This window comes from Anoplolepis gracilipes, chromosome 13, assembly GCF_047496725.1.
Source record: "Anoplolepis gracilipes chromosome 13, ASM4749672v1, whole genome shotgun sequence".
Lineage (NCBI taxonomy): Eukaryota > Metazoa > Arthropoda > Insecta > Hymenoptera > Formicidae > Anoplolepis > Anoplolepis gracilipes.
In genome coordinates, this window is record NC_132982.1 from 8,963,207 (window position 1) to 8,989,625 (window position 26,419).

Consider the following 26,419-nt stretch of genomic DNA (forward strand, 5'->3'; position numbering starts at 1 on the left):
CCTATATCTATCTTGTATTAACTTTTTTTCAAAATAAAAAGCACCCTGGATTTCTAACAGAAAGGAGGAGTACATATCGTAGAACCACTCGGTGAAATGAAATATATTCATCCACACGGAAAATGTTGCGTCAAAGATAGTATCGCTCGAGATTTATGACAAGATTAGAGACTAGTGCAACAGATGGCAAGCAGGACGCGTGGCTAAATCTACCGCAGAATTTTTGTAATTCCAATGCTTTTACCTTTATCCGAGAGAGAGAGAGAAAATTAATGTTGATGTTATTATCTTGACATTTCGTTCATGCGTTTTGTCGATAAAGTATAATATTTTTTTAAATTACGTTATAACGAGGATACACAAATATGCACATAAATATACATAACACCTATTATTAATTTTTGTCATAATATTTTATCAGTATAATTAAATAGTTTTACTATAATATTATATGTTTTTTGTATTAAACAGATTGCATTAAATAGATAGAGAGTATAATAAATTCTTAAATAAATAGAATATTGCTTAATTTTTTATATTTAAACGTTCTATATATTTAAAATATTAAACTTCCTTTTAATATTTGAAATATATAGAACGTTTAAATATAAAAAATTAGGCAATATTCTAATTATTTAAGAATTTATTATACTTTCTATCTATTTTCGATATAATCTAAAAAATTATTTTCTCTCTATCAATTATGAAATATTATTAAAGACAGAATATAATAACTAAATAAAACTAAAATACGAAAATAAAAGTTTTTGAGTCGGCAATGTGTTTTTTTCTTATCGTTGCACGAAAAATCCACATAATGTGTGAATACGCACGTTTTTTTCGTGCCATTTTCTCGGCACTTATTTTTCTTATTGCTTTGCGGTTGACGAGCAGCATTGATAACGGTTCGTCTGACCCCGAGAGAGAAACCATCGAAAACAGAGGCTCCGAGGAAGACGCGGAAATGAGGATCGTTTTACAGCATGCAAGGGTAGGCGAGCGAGAAGAAGGTCGGTCAAGCTGCACAGCTGCCCTTATGGGCACGTGCAGCGCTCTGCTACCTGAGCGATTCTCTTACATTTCCACCTCTCTTCAAGCTACTTCAAGAACCAACAAACTAAGTTGCTCGATACAAAAGAAAAGCGTAAGTGATGTTCACAATACTCCGTATTGAGTCGATTGAATAGATCATTTACCATTGTTACTCATGGTTTTTTTTATTTTTATTTTATTTATTTATTTTTTATTTAGAAGACAGACTTACAAAATACCTTCTAAATCTGTTTTATAATAAACAAGTAAAACCTAATTTATCTCTTTATTTACGATCGACAAATTTTTATGATTGAAACCATGTTCGCAAGCTTGTTCAATTTATCATGAATAAATATTGAAGAATATTCTGTCATTCATAAAATTGGCAATTAAATCTGTATATAAATACATATCATCGATATAAGAATACAGTTCGTTTCTTCTCGATTGAAATCATCCTATTAGATTGATAATGAGATAGATTTAATAAAAGAGATTTAATGTTGTTTTTCTTCATCGAGAAGAAAAATGCCTTATAAATTTGTTTTATATATTTGAATAGTAAGTAGCAAATTTCTAAGAGAACAATCACGAATGATATTTCGAAGAAATCTCATAAAAAGCAACAACATTTTTCCCCAGTATTCTGTCACTAATTTGATGACATTAATGGATGTTGATTCCGTAGAAAGTTAATCTCGAAACCTGGTAAGGTAGCATATAGTCATATGATGAAGCCTGGACAACATCGGGATCAAGAGATTAGATTAGGTCGCTTAATTTTCTTCCACGCAATATTTAGACTATTTCTTGAGAGTCATAATTGCGGCCAAGGGTCATCGCTGATGGATCTGTACCATTTGAAATTGGCGATAATTCCGTGGGCGTTCGTATACATCCGCAATTGATCATAATGACGAACCTTTATTTTCTTAAATGGATGATCTTTCGTACACGCTTAATCTTTCATTTCATAAGTGGACAATTATTAGAATCTTGACATTATTATTTAACGATTAATTATAGGAAGAAGACGATGAAAAATTATAATTGTTAACAAATATTAAACAAAACTTACTGTGTAAAACAATATCTGTTAATAATAGTAGAAATAGTATGTATATTATTGTGACGTATCCTGTGTTATAAATAAAATTCGATTAAAAATTTCGCTCTAATAATAAATAATCTCTGTATTTTTAATGGGACTGTATTTCCAAAGTGACCTGTTTGAGTCCTTAAAATTTCTTTCGGTCAATAAAAGAAGAAATTGCGCAGGCTAACTACCGGATACACATAGTAACATTATGGAACAAAGGATTCTATTGGCTTCGGTTAGAATGCCATAAAGTCGCGACTCAAATGCGGATACTACGATGCCCGCATGTTAATAGCCACCGGAAACTCTTAACCATTTGTCTATTCTGCCGCAGACATGGCTGCGCTGTTCGCTCCAATTTGTTCTTATTATACGATCAAATGATATAATGAGCGATTTATCCTTTTGAAGCGTTATCAGTTTTCGTAATGACATGCGATTTATCATGTTGTATACTACGAACTTGATAATTACAAATTCAAAATAGTTTCGGTGAAATTCTGAAACCTACAAGTCAAATAAAATAAATAACTGAAATGTAATTGCGTCGTAAACTTTGCGAATTCCTACAATTAAGTGAATTTTATATTTCTTTGTTATAAATATACATTTGAATTACTAACGATAAAAATGTGTTTTATTTACATTTGTTTCAAAGTTTTCAAACTGTGTATAGCTGCAGTAATTGAAGACGTTACTGTTGCTGAAGATATAAAATTTGAGAACTTGAAGAGATTACTATTTTAATATATTTCGTTCAGAAGAGAAAAAAAATGAAATGGTAATAAATTTTATATTTCGTTTATAAGTAAAATTTCAAGCAAAGAATGCCACATACAAAGTCTCTGCATCGTTACAAAAAGCAATCTTAATCAATAATAATCGAGATTAGAGTATACAATTGCAGAAAAAGATAAATGAGAGACTCAATCTGCCACTCATGTGTACCTTCTGCTAAGAATCCAAGTGAATATACTAACAAGACTAATTGTAAAAATGTTTTGAGGAATTCAATTTGCGTAAAATATACGTACTCTGAAACTTATTAATGCTGGAACCAATTATAAAAGGATTTAGAATTTATTGATAAAAACTACGGTCAATTTTTTTTTATAAACCCCAAAAGACGAAAAATACCCAACATTTTATTACTCAAAGGACTTAAGAAATTCAAAGAAAAAGAAATCTTAAAATAAAAGACTTCAATTCTTTAACATCGATAGTTTGAAATTCCACAAGATATATAGATATTAAAAATTCTTTATATATATTCTATATTCTTTATAATTATTATTAAATAAAAAAAATCCCTACTCTATAGAAAATAAACTACTTTCAATATTTTTAATGCAACTCTTTACCTCTCATTGTTCAAAGTTATTGTTGTTGTCATTCTTGAATCACATCGTTAACAAATAATCTACTGAGAGAAACTAAAAAAAAAAAAAAAACATCATCCAGTATATGAAATACCAAAGAGTTAGTCACATAATAATTAATTGCAGTCTCAAATAGTGTAATAAATATATATAATAAAAAAACATAATATCTAGATGAATGTAAATTTAAGATAAATAAAAAAATAAACCCTATAAAAAAGAAAAATTTCTGAAATTTCATATGAAATTTCAATATAAACAAAATATGAAAAAATAGTTTACAAAATAAGAAATAAAAATAATATTAATTTTGCAATTAATTTATGCACGCGACATGTCATTCTTACGAGAGTCTGGTTTTTGAGATATCAGCTCCACATGTGTTCTAACTACGGAACCATCAGGAGAGAGAGAATATATATACATGTATATATACATGTTAAGGTTGCAACCTGCATTATCAGAGTTGAAACAAGAAACTTCCTGCTGTCGGTAACGTATGCAGTAAAGAAACTGCAATTCAAACGATGAACTTTCCTCGGAAGAACTAGATGACGTAATAATAGTTATAATCGTTAAATACAAATAATGTTTAAAAATTATTTTACAACTATTATTTTCAAAAATTCTATTACACAATCTCGCAAGTTTATGATATATTTTCAAAGTTTATTACTGTGATTGAAAATGATTTAAACAAAACTTTTATAAAAAGTTGAGAAATAAATATATTTAAAATTAAAAAAATATATTAATTTCAACAATCATAATTTTTATCCTGATAATAATAAATAATAAATAATTCGCGAAACAAATAATTATTTCTTTAGCATAAATATTTTTAAATCACAGTCAAAATATTGTTGACTTAAGATTTGCAGGGAAAATTAAAATTGTGTTTTTTTTTTGTTTTTTTTTTTTTTTTTTTTTTTTTTGTACGGGAAGGAAAAACTAATTAATTATTTCAAATCCCAATTTGTTTCATGGAAAATTGCGACGGGCGTAAGGTGGGAGAACAACTAGCGTCTGCGTCTTCTGAGAAAATCCATTGTGCAATTTAACGGGGCCTAGTAATTTCGTATACGTGACACGAAACACTCGGTCCTGGGGCGGAATGTGACTCTGCGTAAATTGGATGACACTTTGGTGTCTACGGTACATTCGCGATACGCGAATCATTCCCGGCGCGCGTTTCGCGGCGCGGCCCGACGATAATCAGGACCGTGACGCTATAATTATCGCAAATAATCCACAGCGAAGATAAAGATAAATCCTTCTGTCTGACACGCGTAATCTGATTTCTAATTTAATATACTCACGTCCTTTATTTTCATTCAATTTCAGTCATTTTCGAGGAGAAAAATGTTTATTATTTCAAAGAAATTCCTGGAAAATGACAAAATGAGTACGTATGTTTTATTCACTTATCTCTTTAATTGACGCTCAATTATTCGCGCTTTAAAGGAAAACCAGAGTGCACAACAATTTTATATTCGACATTTTTGCCGATTAATTTCGATCCGCAGTTGGAAATATTTTACGAAGACCCGCTCCAAGTGTAAGCTAAGACTAATAGCGACCTGTCTGACTAATAATATTTCGCAAGATGTTTCAACGTTCTGTTTCAATGTTCTCTCGAATGTTCTGTAGCCACGTAGGGGTCAGCGACCACAGTGCAACGTTATCCGTTCCGCGTTGCCAAGCTATCGATCTGTACACAGGCGCCTTGACCGACCTCCGATGCATCACTACCAAGTGCAAGTGCAAAAGCTCTCTCTTTTTCCCTCTCGTTCCTCTTTCTCCCTTTTTCTCGCTTCTCGCATTACATCGAGAGCGTTCGCGAAATAAAAGCGAGAAGAAGCGGCAGGAAGAAAGCAACAGTATATCGAGAGAAAGCTCCAGCAGTTATTTATTTTCGCGACTCGTAAAACACGCGAGTTTTATACGCGAATCGTCAGAATTTCATATCTCATCCACTCGATAAAAATGATTACTCATCTCTGGAACGAGTGTTCGACGATCACGTGATGGCGAGTGACAACCAAGTGTCGGCTGAAAAACTAAACTCGTGGAAATATCAGGCAATTAAAGGTCGTTCTAATTATTTATTTAAAATACGTGTTTTTCTCCTAAAATTCTCCCTTTCGAAAAAAAAAAAAAAAAAAAAAAAAAAAAAAACCAGTAAATCTTGAATAACATAATTTTTAAGTATAATAGGAATATCTTTTTTTCTCTCATTTAATAAAAAGTTATTCAATGATATTTTTTTAATCGGTTACTCACCGCTGCATCCAACTCCAGCCAACCAGCGCGATTTTAACTTCGTTCTCTTCCAAAGTAAACATCGCGTGATGGCAGGGCAACGACATCAATCGCCCAGCTATCGATTCACCTTCGTCGTGAAACGCGACGAAGAGTGCAAGCGGATGTGCTCGCGCACTTCTGGCTACTCATCTATCTTTTACCGACTAGAATCGATTCTCGAGTATCCAGCCGTGCCTTCGTTGAAGAAGGTTCAAGGTTACTCGTCGCGAATTTCACTTTCAGCGAGTACTTTTACTCGACCAAGAATAACGTTCGCAATCAAATCAAGGGTGACTCACGGCATTCATTAGAAATTGGAGACTTAAAAATATAATCTATACATCAGGATCTAATCTCTCTGAGTTGTATTAAATTAGGCTAGTTAAGTAGACGCCGTTGATAATAAAAGTTTAAGTTGTGTTCATCAAGAAAAAGTATCTGCCGATCTAAGTCCAAATTTGGAAAAATAGAATAAAAAGTTACTCAATAAAATATTAATCGATATGTCGTCATTATTAAAAAATTTGCAATATTTTTTTGAAATTCTGAAAATATTAGCTTCAAAAGACGAATATGTCTTTGTAAAAAAAATAAACCATCGACAGAATTCCTAGAGCGACGAAGATCTGTTCCAAGTTGCCGGAAATCTCGTTATTACAAATAGTGAGAAAAAAATATCTTCCCGTTACACGTCTCTGTACGTTAATTTAAAAATTTCTATCGTTCCGACGAAATTTCCAGGAAGAAGTAGAAGACTCCAAACTTTTATTGCTCGAATCTAACGACAAAGGGAGAGTTGTCGAACTTTTCCTAACGATGTTCCGCGGATTGTCTGATATAATCGTGCCTGCAGCACGTTGGAAGTTGCTAACACAACCAACGCCGTAACAGAGAAGCTGTCCGGGACGCGATTATCCGCGATTTAATGAAATTAGAGACGACCGCGCACGAGCCTCTAGGCAGGAAGCGCTAAAAGCACTCGAGCAGGAACGATCGTTGATCTACTTTGGCTAAAGGCCTTTTCCACTGGACAAAGTTCGCGTTGCGCAATTATTCAGACACGTAAATTGTCAACAATTTTCTAGTTTTGTTAGTTTTCGTTTCTTCTACAAATTGCTAAGAAAGCCGGAAAGATAGGTAAATTTATTTTAAGCGCGAATCAACTCGAAATGATTTAAATAAAATCACGATTGTTAACAAAAGTGTTGGAATTAAATTTTTAAATGTATAAAATTATCATTGTAAAAATATTTAATTGTAACGTTTAATTATCCAATTATTGTATATATAATATTTATTATATGACAAGTATATAATGTGATATTTTTAAAAATATTATCGATATTATATATACGACAAATATATTGGAGATAATTATACAATTATAATTGTAAGAAATTTATTCGATGTAAGATTACTTAATATTTCTCGATTTAATATGTTAATTTAATTTATCATTGTAAAAATATTTAATTGTAGCGTTTAATTATCCAATTATTGTATATATAATATTTATTATATGACAAGTATATAATGTGATATTTTTAAAAATATTATCGATATTATATATACGACAAATATATTGGAGATAATTATACAATTATAATTGTAAGAAATTTATTCGATGTAAAATTAACTTAATACACTTCTCGACTTGATATATTAATTTAATTTATAAATAAGTTATACGAGTCTCGTATTACTTTATACGTAAAGTAATTATCCACTTATATTCACCGCAGAATCGCTGATTACTTCAAGTCCCAGATACATTGAAATACAGACAGCGTACGAAGACACGTGCACGCTTTTGAAGGAAGCGAACTCGCATCAGTGGCTTCTCATGCGAGCTACTAGACGAATCATTTAGACCGCGCGCCAATTGACACCAATTGAGAAGCGCGTACTCTAGAGAGGCAGTTTGTCGGCGGCTGCCTCTTCATTGGATCGCCTCGTCTTTCAAACTAATCAGATCGAAATTTCACGAAGTAATAGAGACGTTAATCAAAGACGTTGTATAGCAAATTTATATGAATTTATATATCACATTTTGTTTGATGTATGTTCGGAATATTTATAAATTATATCTAGTAATACATTACGTTTTGTATTACTATAGAAATGATAATTAATCGGCGCAACCTAATTATATGTAAACATAATGTTTACACGCAACGATAGTATGTCATTCACATTAATTACAGTTACATATGTCACAATATTTGTGATAAGACTGAGTAGCTCTTAGCTACCGCCAATGTATAAGTACTATTTATAAATGATAATATTTCTAGCATCTACCACGATATTACTTTCAAAACTTAGAGTTATTTTTAGACAACCGAATTATATTTTTTAAATAGAATTAAATAGAAATAAATAAAATCTTTTAGACAGAATTATTTTTAGCTAAAATTTCAAAAAGGCAAAAACACTTTAATCTCAAAAATATCAAAAGTTTTTCTTCGGATAATTAAAAACATGACATCTATCTATTAATAATATATACATCTACGATTGTTTCACAAAGTCTCTAGCTGTCCACACGCTGTTAACAATGGCGGTTCTTGACCGTAAAATGATCAACGAGAAAAAACAATACGAGGAAAAATAGTACTTATAAACTTACCACAGTCAAGCTGTCCAACTCGCCCAACCACTCGTTTAGAAGTTGCTCAGGATCTGTCTCGTTATCGCTGTCCTCAGCTTCTTCCTCGTAACGTTCCATGGTGAATTGACCGCTTGTTGAATCGTCTTCTCTGCACAGAAAGTTTAGATTTCGTTAAATTCTTTCTCGAGACATTTCTATACACGATGTATTAAACATAGAAACAAAAAATCGAGAATATATTCGAGAATTCTCTTTAACGCGAACACACGAGTTTGAAATTAAACGCTAAATCTCAAAATGTCGCTGCAGCGATTAAAACGTTTGCGGAAAAACTCAACAAAATGATAGAAGCAAATAAATTGCGATGCTTTTATTGTAATTGAATTTATTTTATGGAATCGAAAGAGAGTCTAATCGAATTTGGGAAAATTATTTTTTTTAATTGTGCGACGTCGAATATATTATATACGTCATAAAAGTATATACTGCGTCCAATTATCGAATATATATATATGGAAAAAATGATAAAAATGTGAATAAATTATGGAGATACAGAGAGAATGCGTAATGCATTCTAATGTAATGTAATTTTGCATCGGTGCTTATTTTGCATTCGGTTTACACCGGTGCGCGAGTATGTCTCATCGGCAAATATGTACCGTCTACGTAAAGCAGCTTTGTTACGCTCGAGGGTAACTTGCGGTTACCAGCTGCGACGGCGTGGAGGAAACGTTGACGAAACATTTAGTAGAGTATTAGTGGTGATGTGTGTGTGCGTACATGTTCGCGGGCCTTGGCCCGAAATTCCCATTAGTGGAACCGCGGAGCCGTGATCATAGAAACGCGAGCGGCCTAATGTCGCTTTGTCATAATTCCTTTTCATTAACTCGTATAATTGGACGTGGAAAGTGGTTCGTGCCGTCAGCTGAAACGCTTGTGATTAATTGACGCGTGTTTATACTCGCCGTCTTACTTAAATTTGGTAAAACGCGTCTTGTTAAATACAAGACACCTATACAAGGTACAACTATAAATACAGAGATTATTTCATTAAATGTATATAATAATATTAGGTAAAAGAAACCAAATTGAATGTGCATTTTTTGGAAAATGTAAAAAGGAATAAAATATATGTACTGACAAATTTATAATATTTCGTAACCGCCTGGACATATAATTTCGAGATTAATAATCCTCAAACTAAACACGTGGGTCTTTCGTGTCCGTGGCATTTTTTATCCATTGTTTTAAAAAAAATATTAATAAAATCTCGAGATTGGAAACTTATCCAAACAAAAAAAAGTTTGTGTCAAAAGGGACTTATAACTGAAAGGACAATATGAACAGTTCATTCAGTGCAAAGTGCTGGCGAATCTAACTCTGAAGCGGACACAAATGACCCACGTATTCGCTTTATGTATATTAAATAAGAAAGGGGGAAATAAGTAAATTTTTTTAAAAATATTGTTTTTTGCTGTTAATTGTTTTTTATAAAAATAAAGTATAAATTTACAATGATAATCTCCTTAAAAAAGAAACAAATTGCTTTAATTTCTATTGTGTTCATTTATTTTCATGTTAAAAGTATCTTTTGTTAATGATAACGAGCAACAAACAGGGGTTGTATGTATTAATCAATTTTTATTTTGATACATATTGATACATATTGAAAATCGTAAAAAATGCTTTCTTACAGAATCAACAAATTTTTTCCATGTAACTATATATATTAAATACATATGTTAAATAGATAGGTACTTTCCAAGTTAAATTAAAAATTTCTATTAAACAAACATCCAAAACTCAACCTCTTCAAAATTAAATGGCGTTTTCAAAAGCCTGATATAAGTAAAATAAATGTATTTATATAATAAAGCTATCTTCTAGAATATAAAAATTGCTTCTAATTCTGAGAGGATTAAGTTTGAAAATTTCTATTTAGAGTTTCTCTCATTTATTTTTGTAAATATGTTTTATTGTACAATAAGCTCCATACTTTGTTTTTAATCTTGTAACAATATTTCCAATTTAATTACATTTAGGGTCATACAAAAATTATAAGATTTTTTTCGTAACAAAAAATAAGAAACCTCAATGTAATTTACATATATAAATGATACATATTTACTACTGCAGCAAAATCAAATGTGTTTCGTTCTAATTAACGACCAATTTCCCACAAAGGTTAATAGAGATCTATATACGCGAGACAGGTTAAAAACGCATACACATTACAGAATTAAAAACCGCTGTTAAATGTCAAGAATTAAGTCGCAATTACAAACGACGCTAATGAGACGTTAGATTAATTTGTCGCGCCCGTTCGCATTGCGGTCAAGTGCACGACGCCATTAGGCGGTAATGAAAATTAATTTGATGTTGGATTGTCTCGAGAGAAATTAAAAGTCTCCCACTCGTTGCCTTACATTTCCTTTCCTCTCTTCATTTGCACTATTCCGGATAAAACGCAGTCCTGATGATTGCAGTATAAATCAGCCTTTTTCTGCAACATTTGCAGGTGCATACGTTTCAATTTTCTTAATTCTTGTTATTACATAAATATGCACAATCCGCAAAACTATTAATTATTTCGATACCGTCATGCTGCAACAATGTAACCGTTTCCTTCGCTGTCTCTCGTCGAAAGGACCTTCGGCGAGATTAGCCACACGCTTCTACGATTAGTTTCAATCGTACACTGAAAAAAAATTTACTTAATCTAAAAAAATATTTAGTTGAATACGTTCAAACAAGTATTTATTTAAATTAAGCAAAAATATATTTGAATTAGTAAAATATATTGTCTATTTTACTATTCAGCAATATATTTTATTGATTCAAATATGTTTTTGTTTAATTTAAATAAATACTTATTTGAACGTATTGAACTTAAATATTTTTTTGGATTAAATAAATTTTTTTTTCAGTGTAGGTTCACGATTAAAATATTAAGATTGTAAGTGTTATATCTCGAGGATAATGAAAAAATAACAGATTGTCTTATGTCGCACTTGCAAAAAATTCTCGCGTATTTTCTATAAGAACATAAAGAATTTTACAAATTTACTTGCACATTTATTTATGTTAGTTTTCGGATAACATTATTAGTAAATTTTTTTAATCTTAATGTTCGCACCTAGATTGAATATGTATATAAAAAAGCCATTATTCTGCTTTTCTATTATTTTAAATTTAAGTAGAGTAAAATTTTTAACTTTATTTCTCGCACATATAGAACGATTAATCCTAAAAAAAATGTTCGCTGAAATAAAATGTTTACTTTCAGCGTCACGTTTAATAAGACAAGTAGTATCTTAAATTCTGCATGTGTGGGAAAAACGGCGGTGATCCGTGCAGGGGTGGCGGATTTTAAATCGCCGGACACCCGCGCGTTGTGCGTGTTCGAGCTGAATTATGCGGTGCGTCGCCGGACGACTTTGCGTAAACACGCAATGCCACGCCACGTTGCAGGTGCGGTCGCAATCGTCGCGCGGGGAGAAATAGCGTTGCATTCCACCGAAGGGAACGCAAAATCGCAAGAGAGTTAATTGCGGGCGGGGCGAGAAAGAAAGAGAGAGAAAAACGAGTTTACTGGGTGCGCTGGACGAGGTGTCCTTGCAAGGATTTTACCGCGATACGATGCAATCGAGAGCGAATATACGCAGGACACGCGTGTGCAGCGAGGACGGAAAATCTATGCGAGCATTGCAACTTTCTTGCCACCGGCGTAACATAACAGACGCACTTGTGCCGGAGAATGTCATACACGCTGTACTTCCTGGATTGTTTCATGTCTTTTTATTCCAAATATATATATATATATAAATGTATACGCGTGATTAAGATCTCCTAGACCTAAGATATATAATTGATAATTTTACACATAAAAGAAATAAAATATTTTTTTTTTAATAATCATCAAACATTTAACCTTTCCGATTTTCTTGCAAGAATTTTTATAAGCCTATTAAAAGAAGAAATAATATACATAATTCATAGAACGAGAAGGTAAACTATATCTATATAAAAAAATGAATCAGAAATGTGGAATAAAAATTTTTGACATATGTTTTGTTTCCAAAAAAAATTTTTTAAATAATCATCGAACATTTAACCTTTCCGATTTTCTTGCAAGAATTTTTATAAGCCTATTAAAAGAAGAAATGATATACATAATTCATAGAACAAGAAGGTAAACTATATCTATATAAAAAAATGAATCAGAAATGTGAAATAAAAATTTTTGACATATGTTATGTTTCCAAGAAAATTGTAAATATTTTCAAATTTAAAAAACGAATAACATATCTACGCGCTTTTTAAATAATTTATAATGTTCTTGTGTTATATCTTCATTTCTTTTGAGTGATTATTAATATATAAATATGTAAATATAACATTTCATTTAATTAAAGAAACAATTAAAAATAATTTAATTACATTGAAAAGGGAAGTGTTGTTTGGGCATGTAAATTGTAAGATTTTACATATTTTTTCAACAGAGAAAATGTTGCATCTTTTTAATAACCATTGTCAAAATAAATTCCATAGTGTATAATACTTTATTTAGTATAATACAAGATTGTTAAATATTATTATTTCACTTTAAAAAAGCACAATATGTAATCAATTTTCCAATTCTTAAAGTCAATGTTAAAAAAAAAAAAAAATTTGTACGAAAAAATTGTATTCTACATTTTGGTCTTCTTTCATTCTAAAATTTTTACCTTTTCAATTGTATTACGAATTACATCTTATTATAAAGTAAAATCAAAAAGCAAAGAAAATAAAATAAAGCTGATAGAATCAATTTGCCTATATTGCCATGGTACACGTGCATGAAACATAGACTGACATATCGATTGCTCGATTAATAATGCAATGAGCAGACAAAGCTCTCTCGCTTCTCCAGCAGCGGCGACATAACCGATGTTCCAGAGAGCTAGACGACTTGCGCCCGACAAATCTCTCTCTCTCTCTCTCTCTCTCTCTCTCTCTTTCTTTCAAGTCGAAGAAACGGGTTTCTACATCGATAACAAGAATGCCTCTTCAACTACGTATACGTAGGTTCATCCTTCAATGCACACGCGAGCAGAGTAATCGATCGCACCATAGTAGTAAACGGCTTTATTTAGACTCTGATAAAACGACGAAGAATCCAGAGAACGTAGCGAACATTTTCCTTGTCTCTTTTATCACCGGCGTGCGATTCCGGGGAAAAATTTTCTCACAAAATCGACGGGCTATCTTATGATTGATCGAGTCGGATGAAAAAGAATAACCAGCCCTCAAAGTACCTTTGATCTGACTAGATAAGGTCGCGTTATCAACAAGATATCGCGACGCGTCAGTCTTCTGGCTCTCGACTAGAGAAGTGTGTTTATCATCGAATTAGATATATCTTCTCGTCCGTGCCAAGCTCTCGTATAGCGGATGAGTTACCAGAGATCGAGAATACTCGAGATATCCCAAGGATCAACACTAGGGAGGACGGGCTTCTTGAAGAAAGCGCCTCGAGGATTACACCGTGCAACGAGAAAATGGAAGGGATCGTCGTCGAATCGATATTTCGGATGAATGCGATGAAGCGTATATAGCAAGGCCCGATGCGAACGGAAATAGTATCGATATTTTGATCAAGTTAACAGATATCCGGACTGATATCGTGGACTATTGGTAACACTATCAGTTTAAAGATAATAACAAAAACGAAGACATGATAACAAGTTCATTTCTAACATGCCTTGCTTTTCTTTAATTCTCTATAATTTTAATTTTATATAACGGAATATAATTTGTATATAAAATATTGAAATAATATAATAATATTATAATAATTATACATATTATATATATATAAAATATTATAAATAAAATAATATTATAAAATACAATAATATTCTAATTATAATATTTAAAATATTAGCGTAATTAAGCATTATATATAACGTATTATATTTGCTTTGATTTGACAATCGGACAATCGTAAAACGCTACAAAGATGAATTGGGATAATGCAGTTTATGTTTGCTGCGCGGTATTTAATTAAAATGATCCATAGAAATGGAGAACGTAATTATCTCGTCCTCGCTTTTAGAAGCTTGTATATTATTTACGAATAAATTTCGAGTGCAATATAGTGAAAGAAACGAACAATGTTTGTATAGGAAGCGGTTGCTGTCATGGCAATGGCGGAAGTCTCTCGGGAAGGATGCACGTCGTCTTTCCTCGAGCCTTATCTCCTCTTTCACGTAGAGTTCTCTCCGTGCAACGCCCCGATTCGATCGATCCTCACCTTCTAGCGTTCAGATCCGCCTTATGGAACAGAAGCCTGCCCCCCGCCGCAAAGAAATTCCGCGGACATCAGGAAACGAGGGTCGGGAAAACTCGGAACGATGAATTCACCGGATCTTATTCCGCGGGTTCTCGAGGGTGTCCGATGACTCACATATGTACGAAAGCACTCGGAGGAACCTTCCGTTCACAGCGGCTAAAGATTCGAAAATCCCATCGCTTCTAAATGTCAATATTTTAACGACCGAGTTTCAAATCGAAGTTTTGTAATAAAGCAAATTTTTTATTTTTTTTTTTATTCAATAATTTATTCAATAAAAAATAAGATTTTTTGTTACATGTTAAATTTGCTAAAAACTTCAAACTTTTCAGCATTCAAGTCACATTGCAATTTTATATCACGATATTCTTCTTAACGAAAAATTAATTGAAATCACTCATTTGTCATTTATTTTTTTTTTTTTTTTTTTTTTGCGAGCTTCACTTCGAAGGCTCGTCGAAACTTTGCAGGTGCATCAACCGCGAAATAAAAGTATCAACGTTGTTATCGGCGTGTCGCAATCAATAGCCGCGCGGTTCCGGAACAGAGGAGTTGTAAATGTCAGTTATGTCATACTGAATTATTCAACTCTTTTGTATCGTCGTAGATGTAGAAACTTTTTTTTTCAAAATTCTATTTGACCGAATTGAATGAAATATATAGCAGGCGATGCAATATACGGACAGCGATGCGCTATACGGTGTCGCTCGATAAGCAACCGTCGTTGCCCATGGCGATGCTAAATAATACCTCACCTGGGTATTTCGTAGCCACCTCTCCGAGGAACTCTACCGTCGGTGGAGCGATTAAAGACAATTTGCGCGGAGCGACGCTCGGATTGTCTCGGCACGCGAGACACGCGCCCGGAAACAGATATTAAGTCTTCCGGATTATTCCGTGCCTTGATCCGCAAGAAGGGATTCTTCGTCGTTTGTTGCAAATAACAAATAATATTCGTTTTCGTGCTGTTCATTCCGTATGAAATATCAGCTTTTTCCCGAGTTTAAACACACTCCGATAAATAATATCTATTAAAATATGTTTTATAGTCTTTTAGTTTCAATCTTTCTATGATATATACTAATTATCGAAGCGTCCTTGATTTTTCGTTAAGTTAATTAATTTATTAAATTAATCTACAGCTTTTGTTCTTATTATTATTCTCGTATAATTAAACTAATCATTAATAAATCATAAAATTTTATATATAAAATATAAACAAATATAAAATTATATATATGTTATGCATTATATAGCATATTAATATATGAATATATAATTAATAAATTATTACTCTACATATCAAGGAGATTGTACACAAAACTCAAATAGCCCACTTATCAGAATCGATAATAATATGAAATAATATTTCCCCATCAATCTTTTTATTAAAGAAAAAAAATAGATCTTTTTTTCTCAGCTTTTTATCTTGGAAACTATGTTCTTTTCGATATTGCGTGGCACATCTGCCTTTTCTAATAATTTCGCACGATATCTTTCTGAGACATCCTGTATAAGAATATTAACGATAGACAATGACGACATCCTTAACAGAATAACGTCATCTTGTATAAGCAACCAGTCCTGGACATGCAGTATTTTACGCATGCAGGAAGAAGACTCCGGCCTGTTGTTAATCCAATGGACAATGTTGCGATATTTGAATTACAAATGTGCAACGCATATAATTTGACTAGGATATATCTTCTTGTGAAGATCGCCACGTCCAAGACATATGGCCTTTTTAAATATTATGTAACGTTCGTCGGAAACATTGCCGCTAATTATTCACGAGACAATTAAGCGTAGTAGTTAGTAGTTAGTAACATTTTCCCCCTTTATTGCATATAATAATATATGTGTATAACGCATAGACAAGAACGAAAACCGAAAAACATGTATGCATATTGCATATATGTATATATAATATTAATTTTTAATATATTAATAATGTTTCGAAATTGAATAACATATGATGAAAAAAATAAAGTAACCAACAAATTGCATTATAGAATCGACTGTAATAAATAATTATTATTGCTACTAACGTAAAAATAATCTATATAACAAGATATATATATATATATATATATATATATATTTAAGAAAAACGTTGAAATAGATCAAGCAGTCATAAAAGTTATCTCTATTAATGATAATTTTTTGCGTCATCTTCTGGACTTTAGAAATATTTTTTATAATCGATAATCAATAAGTCTTCCATAGGATATTTCAAACGTACTACATCATCGACAATCTCGAGGAAATATTTATCATCAACGAATGAAAATAGTGAGTTATGACAGTTTTCGCTCGCGCGAAGCGATGCGAGATTTTTATATCAACAATTAAGTATAATTAACAAAAATATATATAGTAATATATATTAACTTTTTTCACAATTGTTTTATATATTATTTAGAAAAATTGTAGAATTCTTAGAATAGGTTTAATGAATCATGTTTAATTTAAGACATTTTGATTGACGATCAAAATCTTGTCAATCAAGAAAAAATATTCATGTCGTTCGCTGCAATATTTCTGAAGAAATGCGAATTGAAAGAGTATACATGTGACTCTTGCGAAGAAAATACAACTTTGGAATTGGATGGAAAAGTTCAAATCTAGACTTTTACGAGTAACAATACATCGACGTAAAGCAAGATACGTGGGATTTTCACGAGAAATCAGGCATGTCGGGGAAATTTAACTTTCACTGAAAATTATCATTGATTAAATTGATCATTGATGTATATATCTGCTGTATATATTTACTGTAAAATTTATATAACTATAAAGTACCTACATAATTATATAAAGTTACATAAATTATATAATTATTACGTCGTTCCTATAGTAAAGACGGAATTTGGAAGAGAAATAAAATCAATGAAACATCAATTAATTTTAGCTTTATCAACGATATTAAATAAATTTTATTTGTGAATTGCGTGCGTGTTATTGCGGTCGTTCTCTCCCTCGTTCTGTTCTGTTCCGTTCTCTCTTAACGTCTCGTTTTGACGCACTCCATATTCGTTCCACGCCGACTCGTTTCGCTCTTCTTCCTTTTGTGGCGCCGCGTTACGCACTTTCGCGATTCTCCTTCTCGAGAGGAGGACGATCCCGAAAGAGAAAGAGCTTCGCCGAACTTGGCGATGAGAGCGAGACAGCGAGACGAAGTGAAAGGAGGAACTGTGGAAAAAAGAGGAACAAAGGGACGGAATAACAGACAACAGACTCACGGAAGTACAACGAAATAAATGCATATGAAAAAAAAATCAATCTCGCCCAGTGTTTTGAATTACCTCTGTGTGATTGCAATAATGAAAAATTAAACAGCAATTTACTACGATCTTACAATACATAAATTTGAGATCTTAAACTTAAAAAAATTTATTTTTAAATTAATTCTTCTACGAGAAATAATATCGCAATAAAAAATTAAGAGCTAGTCTTTTTTTAATGACATAATATTTAAATAGCTGCATAATAACAGTACAGATTGCATAATATACATGTAAATATTCATTTCAATTATAAAATTATAACAAATATTATTTTATTTATTTCCTAATCCAAGAATGCCGAGCAATTTTTTTAGTGATTTTACAGCGGTTACTTATTCTGATTTTAATATTGGAAAGAATTTAGCGAGCAAGAAACTTGCATCGTGACTTCCCTGACGGCCGATCAAAATTCTCATCGTGTTTCCTCGACGGTTGATGTAGGGTTGCTTTTGTGCGTATACTTTGGCAAGCGCGCAAGGCACGACTCATTCATATTTCCCCATGTTAATAAGTCAGCGGGTATCTGTGGCTCATCGGAGAATTGGCATGAATGCCAGGATTGTTCTACATCACGCGTTCCGATTCGTCAAGCGATGACGTCGAATAGCGGCGTGTCATGTTTGCTCTTGCTGCACTGCAAGTGCACTCTCGCAAAATACAACCCATACGATACATATCCGGTTTCGGATACCTATCGACTCTCGTTTTTTTTTTTTTTTTACTTGTATCATATTATTTACCAGTTTTATTAAATCATTATTGTAACTCTATTGAAGTTATAAATATTAAAAGATATTTTATATTTATTCTACTCAAATTATAATTACTTTAAAATAAATTATATATATATATATATATATTTATAATTAGATGGAGACAGATTTATTATAGTAAACCATGTATATGTATAAATCAGATGTATTATAAAATTCAACTATCCGGACTATATCTATTACATAAAATTGAATAAAAAATTAATTCCAAAATATATAAAATATATAGCGAAAATCAAAATTACATGTGACACAAGTAAAATTTTTAAGTGAATGAATACTTTGCACTATTCGTATGCCTTGTAGCCACAAAAATAATATTCTGGATTTCATTGTAGGCTTTTCGGAATCATCGGACTAATAAGTAGATCATGCTCTTCTCTCGTGATTCATTCGAAAAATAATCCAGTCAGGCGCCCGCTGGGCGTTTCCCGGAAAAATCACAACATTGGCAGCGGCTTTTCAACCATGCTTAAGTACCGATCTGGAATAAGACACACGATATTTCTACGAAGAACGAATCACGCATCCAATCCAGTCTATACTAAGAAAAGTATGCGAGATTCTATAACTGGAGCAGCGCCGGACGTTACGCAAGAGTGACGAAATAATCATGTAAACTGTTATCGCTTTTCATTATATTATTACTGACAGATATTATGATTTTATGTCAAATATAATGCAATACTATTTATTCTCAAAATTAATTAGCGTTACATTTTATAATCAGCGAAACAAATGTATATTACCAATTGTATTCATAAAGTCATCACCCACATAAATTATTTTAATATAATAAATTACAATTACAAATTACAGATATATTAAATTTTTTATATCGCTCTTTTAATTTCAAAATTTCTTATGACATTTCCACTAATTTACAGTTTATTCTGATGAATGGTGTTAGTCATCCTACTATATATCACAATTGATAAATAAAATTTGTATATTTAAGTGATGTTATGTCTTGAAAGAATTATAATAAATAAATATATAAGATAATATAATAACGTAAGTTGGATAGGAATAAATGTTTACAAACACATTATAATTATTTTTTAAATATTAATTTAAAATTTATTAAAATGTCAAATTTAAAGAAGCTTTTATATCGAATCGTAACTAAATTTGGCAAGATAAAATGTGTAAATAATAAAATGATGTACAATTTCTACGCCAGACTTTCCCAGATGCGGAATAATTTAATTTTCACAAGATGTTATCCCCATTTATGTTGTAAATTGCTGAGAGACGGAGTTATTTAGTTTTCAACGGTTCATCTGTGTTCCGAGTAGAAAGACGGTAAATCTTTCACAAAACCGGACGCGTGGAGGTTGAAGGAACTCGCACGATAGGCGAAATAAACGCAAGTACACGGCTCAGTAGGTCGTGAATGAACGATTGTCGAGATATATCAAGCGTGCGCGCTAACGCAAGTAACTCTGTATATACGGACAATCGAGATACAAACTTAAACGCGCCGCCAATCGTGAATGACTCTTTGTTCGAGCCGGAGGATCATCGTTCTGGTCAGCGATTAATTTCCTAGGAGCAATGAAGAAAGTATCTTTTTACGATTTTATTCTTCAATCCCCGCGGTATTTATCGCGAGACGCGATTAAATCAATGTCTAATTTCGTCAAACAATCGACGCTTTGACATATAGGGTAAAACTAGGGTATGATGGCCATAGGCTGTAATTTTTTCAATAATCGCTACATAGTGCGCTTTTTTAGTCATTATCAAAGATAATCGATATTTACAGTAGTTTATGTCCATACATTTTATATCATATTTTTACTTTTTACTACCTGCAAAGTTTTTCATTTGTCCACTAAAAACTGTTATAACGTCGAATAAATTACAGTTAAGCTATCGTAATCGACGTTAGACATATTATAAAGATATGTAGATTGTTATATGACCTATATAATTTTTATTTTCCTTTTCACTATTTTTTTATCAATATTATAGCCATTTTTTCCTTAAAAGTTGGGTAAGATGGCTAATGCTTATATTGTACTATTTTGATAATATTATTATACGTAATTTAAGCTTCAGTGAAGATAATATGCCAAACACTATAAAAAATACCAAAAATAAAAATATGTTTTTTGCATTTTAAAAAACTATGGCCATCTTACCCGAGTTTACCCTATATTTTCTCATCTCGGAACAAAAATATCTTATTTAAATAAATCGAGCAAGCGCATTTTCCAAGAAAACACTTTCTCCTATCGCTAAATGCTAAAATTAAATGGTTTATCCCGAAGAATTAAAATCCTACTCTTATCAAGCTCAAAGAAATAGCGAGTAGATATATCTTCGTCGAACAATTAGTTAGTTAATTTTTCTAAAACACGCATACATTAAATTAATTAATTGAATTAAATATATACAATCTATAATTAAATCTATAATTAAATTATTTGTATCTTGTGCTCTACTGCTGTCGTCAAGTCGCAAAATCTGCGTTGAAATATACACATTATTTGAAAGAGAGAGGTTTTTATAGATGTAAACCAACTTTATAGCGGGAAGCGATCGAGGAGCGCGAGCCTTTAATCTCTCGAGGGATAAATGTCGCGATTAAATGAAATGCATTTAATTGCGAGCCGAGTCCGCGCGCGAGAGATGAGGGAAATATTGCAAAGCGCGATTCAATGTCACTGGAGACGCGATTTTGCCTTCGACTTGGTGCACATCCGTCGCTCTTAAGGATCCCACCATTCCGGGAGGAGACAAAAAACGAAAAGAGTTTCGCGCGGGCGAAACAGAGGATTGTGGAATACAGGAATAGGCTGCGCCATACGCGGACTACCGTCTGCATTGCCCTTCGCCTACCCGGTGCCGGGTGTTGCCGTTCTTACTAAATATAGAATTTCGATCATGCTTTACCCGCGGTTCTTGACGAGAGTCGCACATCCGGCACGGAATTCTGGGCGCGACTCGACGAGAGCGTCGACTCTTCATGGCGTCTCTGACGTAAACGGGAGCTAGATTCTTATCAAAATGCAGGAGACCCTGACGTAGGGCATATATCTTTGACGTATGGTTTTTTTCATTAGATTTTTTTAGAAACAGCTACCGATACGACTATCGAGAAAACATTTATTTTTCGTCGTAGATGTTTATGTAACGATACCAGAGATAATGTATCACGACCAAATCGATAAAAATAAAAGTATTCTAATAGTAAAACGCATAATATTTTTAATTACAATTTTTGCTTTTTTTAAATAGTTGCTTTTAAATGAGTCTTTTTGCTAAAATAAACTATTTAATATATTTGCAGGATATTCTTTATTCAGTCATATTTAATGAGATTAAAAATTCCCTTTGATTCGCTCTTTAATCAATTTATATAGAATGCATCCAAAATTGTAATACAACCGATAAAATATTTTTTGTAAAAATCAATTAAAAGTGTATAGAATATACCATATTTTTTATACGAAACTTTGATTTAAAAAAAAAATAATTGTAAGAAATAATATGTACAATATACTGAATTGTTCGGAATATTTTCTTTGTCTTGTTTCTAGATAAAATGTACATATAAAATATACGTGAATAATATATATTATAGTATATAAAATAAATAGAAGATATGTAAATATCTTTTAAAAAATTAAATACATATTTTAAACCTTTTTAAGTTTGAATAACTTTAATTTTCTCTAGTTTTTAAAATCAATTTCCTATAAGAAAATTTTACTCTACATTTTCGATTTATTTTTGTAAAGTCATATATTATTATTCTTTAATTATAGTTATTTTTAAAAAATTATAATCAAGCTTCTTTTCATAAGAATGATTCTGTTTAATTTATTAAGATGTTTTCTATTCATGTATCTTTAATGAGATTAACAGTTCTTTTTGATTCAGTATTTAAAATCGACATGTTTGAACGAAGAATGTCTCGAAGACAGCCTCATTATTGTTAATTTTTATTCATGATGAACTCTCACGCTTATTTAATGATACGTATCAGTATCTTAACATCCCCTCTCTGTCAACTTATCTTACAGATAACCTCGGAGGTTAAAACGGAAGCAAAAAGAGATCTAAAGACCAAAGTCGAGAGCAAGGCTTTTTAACTTCTCGCGATGAAGTTTTCCCGCAAAAGAAAAAGGAAAAAATATCTGTTAAAAAATGCTTATCACGCGACTGTACTTCGCCTCGTCCATGTTCTTCGAGAAGAATTATGCGCAAAGTACAGTGTATTGCTGCGAGGTGCGTTGACCCTCAAATCGATATTTCTATTAGGTCCCGTATCAGCGTCCGTTCTCATAAAGGTAGTTTTGCTCCTCTCCTCCTCTCTCGTTTCCTTTGTCCTTCCTGCGTCCCAACTCTCATCACCTCTCTGTCTTTCGTTCACCGCATGCGGTGCGTTTTGCACGAGTGTTTGTCCGTGTTGCGTGACGAGGACAAGCCGGCTTTGAAACGCAGCCGCAAAGTCATAGTCGCGGTAGAAAACTCCTCGGCCAAGACCACTGACCTCTCTTTCCTCTCCTCTAATCCGATTCAGGATATGAAAACGTTTCGCGATCGGCATGACTTTCTAATCCGAGGATATATCACCGGCTCTCCCATCGTGGGGAGATCTTCGATCGATATCAGCGAAACCACTTTTCTTACGATCGAATATTCGATATGACGAGAAAATCATAAACCAAGATCGGAGACGAAGATATTTTTATTTTAAACAATAAAGAAAATTGATTATCTTTTCATGTTTATTCATTTTATTAATTCAACAACTTTATCAATCAAATTAATATTGATTTAATGTTGTTGAATTAATAGAATAAATTTCAACTACGATGACATTTTTTTTTTCAATGTATGTTAGGGAAAGAATTATCGAAATATTGAATTAACTTGTTCTTTTATTATTAGAATACTCTAGATAATTATATAATACTCTAAATATTACATAATTTTGATGATGTTAATTGAGTTTTTTACTATATTTTTCTACGCTCCTTCGCGCTTGTATTTTCCGTCTTCTTTCCAAGACTGTTGAAACGAACCGCGGTTGATTAACGACGCACTACAGGTACACATACGTAATGCGTACCGCAGGTTACGCACTGATGTGGATATACGTGTATATGTATAAGCGAAATCCGGCTACGTCGGTTTATATGCACCGCGGAAATACTGCACGCTGTAGACGAGGATTACCCCAAGGGCCGTGTTTTCATGCACTCGCGCATGGGAGTGCATAACGTACAAGGGCGCTCTCAATGTGCGTACTGTACAATTATCGAAGCGTATCAATTCCGCTTCGCGCCCAGCGAAAGCTGTACCGGTACTACAGATAATGAAATCAACACTGGAAATCCGTACTCGAGAGAAACGCACGCTTCGCGTATCTACGATATGTTATCTCATCTACATATACAGTTCAAACGAGCCGAGGATCTGATTCGAAAGTGCCGAGGATCAAAAGTTCTCCTATACACTCAATATTCAAAATCTGTGTGTGGCACAAATTTGTATGTTTTTATAAAAAGATTTATGTATCATATATTTATACATATATTTATTATATAAATATAAGTAACATACATAGGTATATATAAGTAGCAATTTTTTATAGCATACGATTATATTTTAAATATTTATTTAAAAATATTTAAGTAGAAACAAATTAATATTTTGAGATATTTTATAATTTATTTTGACTTATGGTGACGAAAAATATGTAAAATCTTATAAAGTCTATTAAAATATTCATTAGATACTTTATAGAATAATTTTATATAATCGAATTTATAATTCTACTTTTATATAAGCAAACAGTATTGTACTTGCAAAATATATACCTTTTCTTAAATGCAATATATTTTTTTATATTAATTAATTCAGCTTATTAGTTTTTATGTAAAAATATTAAAGTTATCGCAACATAATACGTTACAAAATATTACATATACTTTATGTTACAACGCATCAAAATTTATGAAATATATTTAATCATTTCATAAAACATTAATAAATTCTATTCATTTTTTGCTAATTCTACATTTATTTATATAGAATATATATAATGAGAAAAATCAAGTAAAAAAAAATATATATATATATAATCCTAGAAAAAAGAGGTAATGTTAAAATATCATAAAAGCATGCTATAAAAAGTCATAATATAATACATTTTCCCTAATAATTTGAGAATCTTTAATTTTACAAAGCGGACGGCTAATTCTTTTCATATCTTCGCGTTGACATCATATTTAACATGTTAATAATAAGAGTTCTTTTGTAATAATTCGGTAAATTTATTCGCAAAACAATTTAATTCACGAAAGCTCGTCCCGGTAAGAGAATCTTGCATAGAGACCGTTCTTTTAGTTCCAATCAATGTTCGAACGCATTCCTGGCCTTATTTGGTCATCATTGAGTCTCCCCGAAGGGTCCTATGGTGCAAGTAATACAACGTATCTTCCCGAAGATTCCGTGTGACCACAAAGCTTCTCTCGCAAAGAGATAAATTCCTTGATTTGAAGAGAAATAAAATACAGAATCACAAAAGAACAAGAATTTCAACGAAAATCGATTTTACAGAGTCTTGTTATCGCGGTGTATTTTGAAACCTTAACCGGATTTTTTTTTTTTCTATTAAAAGAAAGTCGAAACCAATTTTATAAAAAAATACGAGTCGTAACTATCGATTTAATAAGTATCCTATATACTGTACTAATCCTTCATGTAGAGACTACAGTAAAGATCCTTTCATCGAGACGCGACACGTGAGTCGAGCGACCGCGAAGTGGGTCATTGTTGTAAGCTGACGAAGAAGACACGCATATACAGTCAAAGAAGAGTCACGGTCGAGAGTAAAGGATCGTCGATCTTTACTTGAGCGTTTACGCACGGACGAGTCTGTAATAGCGCAGAACGCTCTCGGCAACCTGCGGCGATCGGAGTGGAAAAACAAAAGGAAGAGACTAAGAGACATAGCGCGAAAGAAAGGTATATAGACGTACTCAATAGACGTACACATATATGTAAAACGAGAGAGAGAGAGAGAGAGAAAAGGACCGTTACTTACGTAACTACACTCTGCATCGATCGTAAACGCCACAATCGGATTCCCACGCAAATCGGCATCAGGCGAATAGTGAGATTAATAATATTAGGGAGCAATCGCGGTACATGATCTCTCCTCAAGTGGCGAGTGAAACGAATTCCTGTCATCATGATGTAAAAAAAAAGTACGCCGATTGTTAACCCTTTCGAACCTGATCACGTTACAATTCACGCGTGTATTACGTTTGTGTTGGGTATAAAGTTTCTCGAAATTATTGAAATTTTTTTTTTGAGTGCTGTGCAGTACATAATAAATATTCTACTCTCTCAATGTACAATATACGATCTTTAATTCTTTTTCTTTATATAAATATTGATATATAGTCGTATATATATTCCTAAAAATCTTTATTAATTATATAAATATTTAAAATAAAAAAATATCTATATATGTATAAATACTTACACTAATTTCGGCATTTCAAAAATGTGATTCATACATTTGTGAAGATAGATAATATAGAATTTTTTATTTAATTTCTCAAATGAACTT

General features: G+C 32.1%; 1 protein-coding gene across 2 annotated transcripts in view; it reads right to left on the reverse strand.

Annotated features, from left to right (window-relative positions):
* Positions 1 to 26,419, reverse strand: part of LOC140672644 (uncharacterized) — a 132,211-nt gene that overhangs the window by 80,452 nt on the left and 25,340 nt on the right. The window contains exon 2 of one of the 2 annotated variants that reach the window (XM_072904951.1): positions 8,447 to 8,571. In XM_072904951.1, the coding sequence (XP_072761052.1) occupies positions 8,447 to 8,545 (99 nt within the window). In that variant the 5' untranslated portion in view covers positions 8,546 to 8,571. Of the gene's footprint in view, positions 1 to 8,446; positions 8,577 to 26,419 lie in introns of both variants that reach the window. The other variant, XM_072904950.1, reaches the window with a different exon arrangement.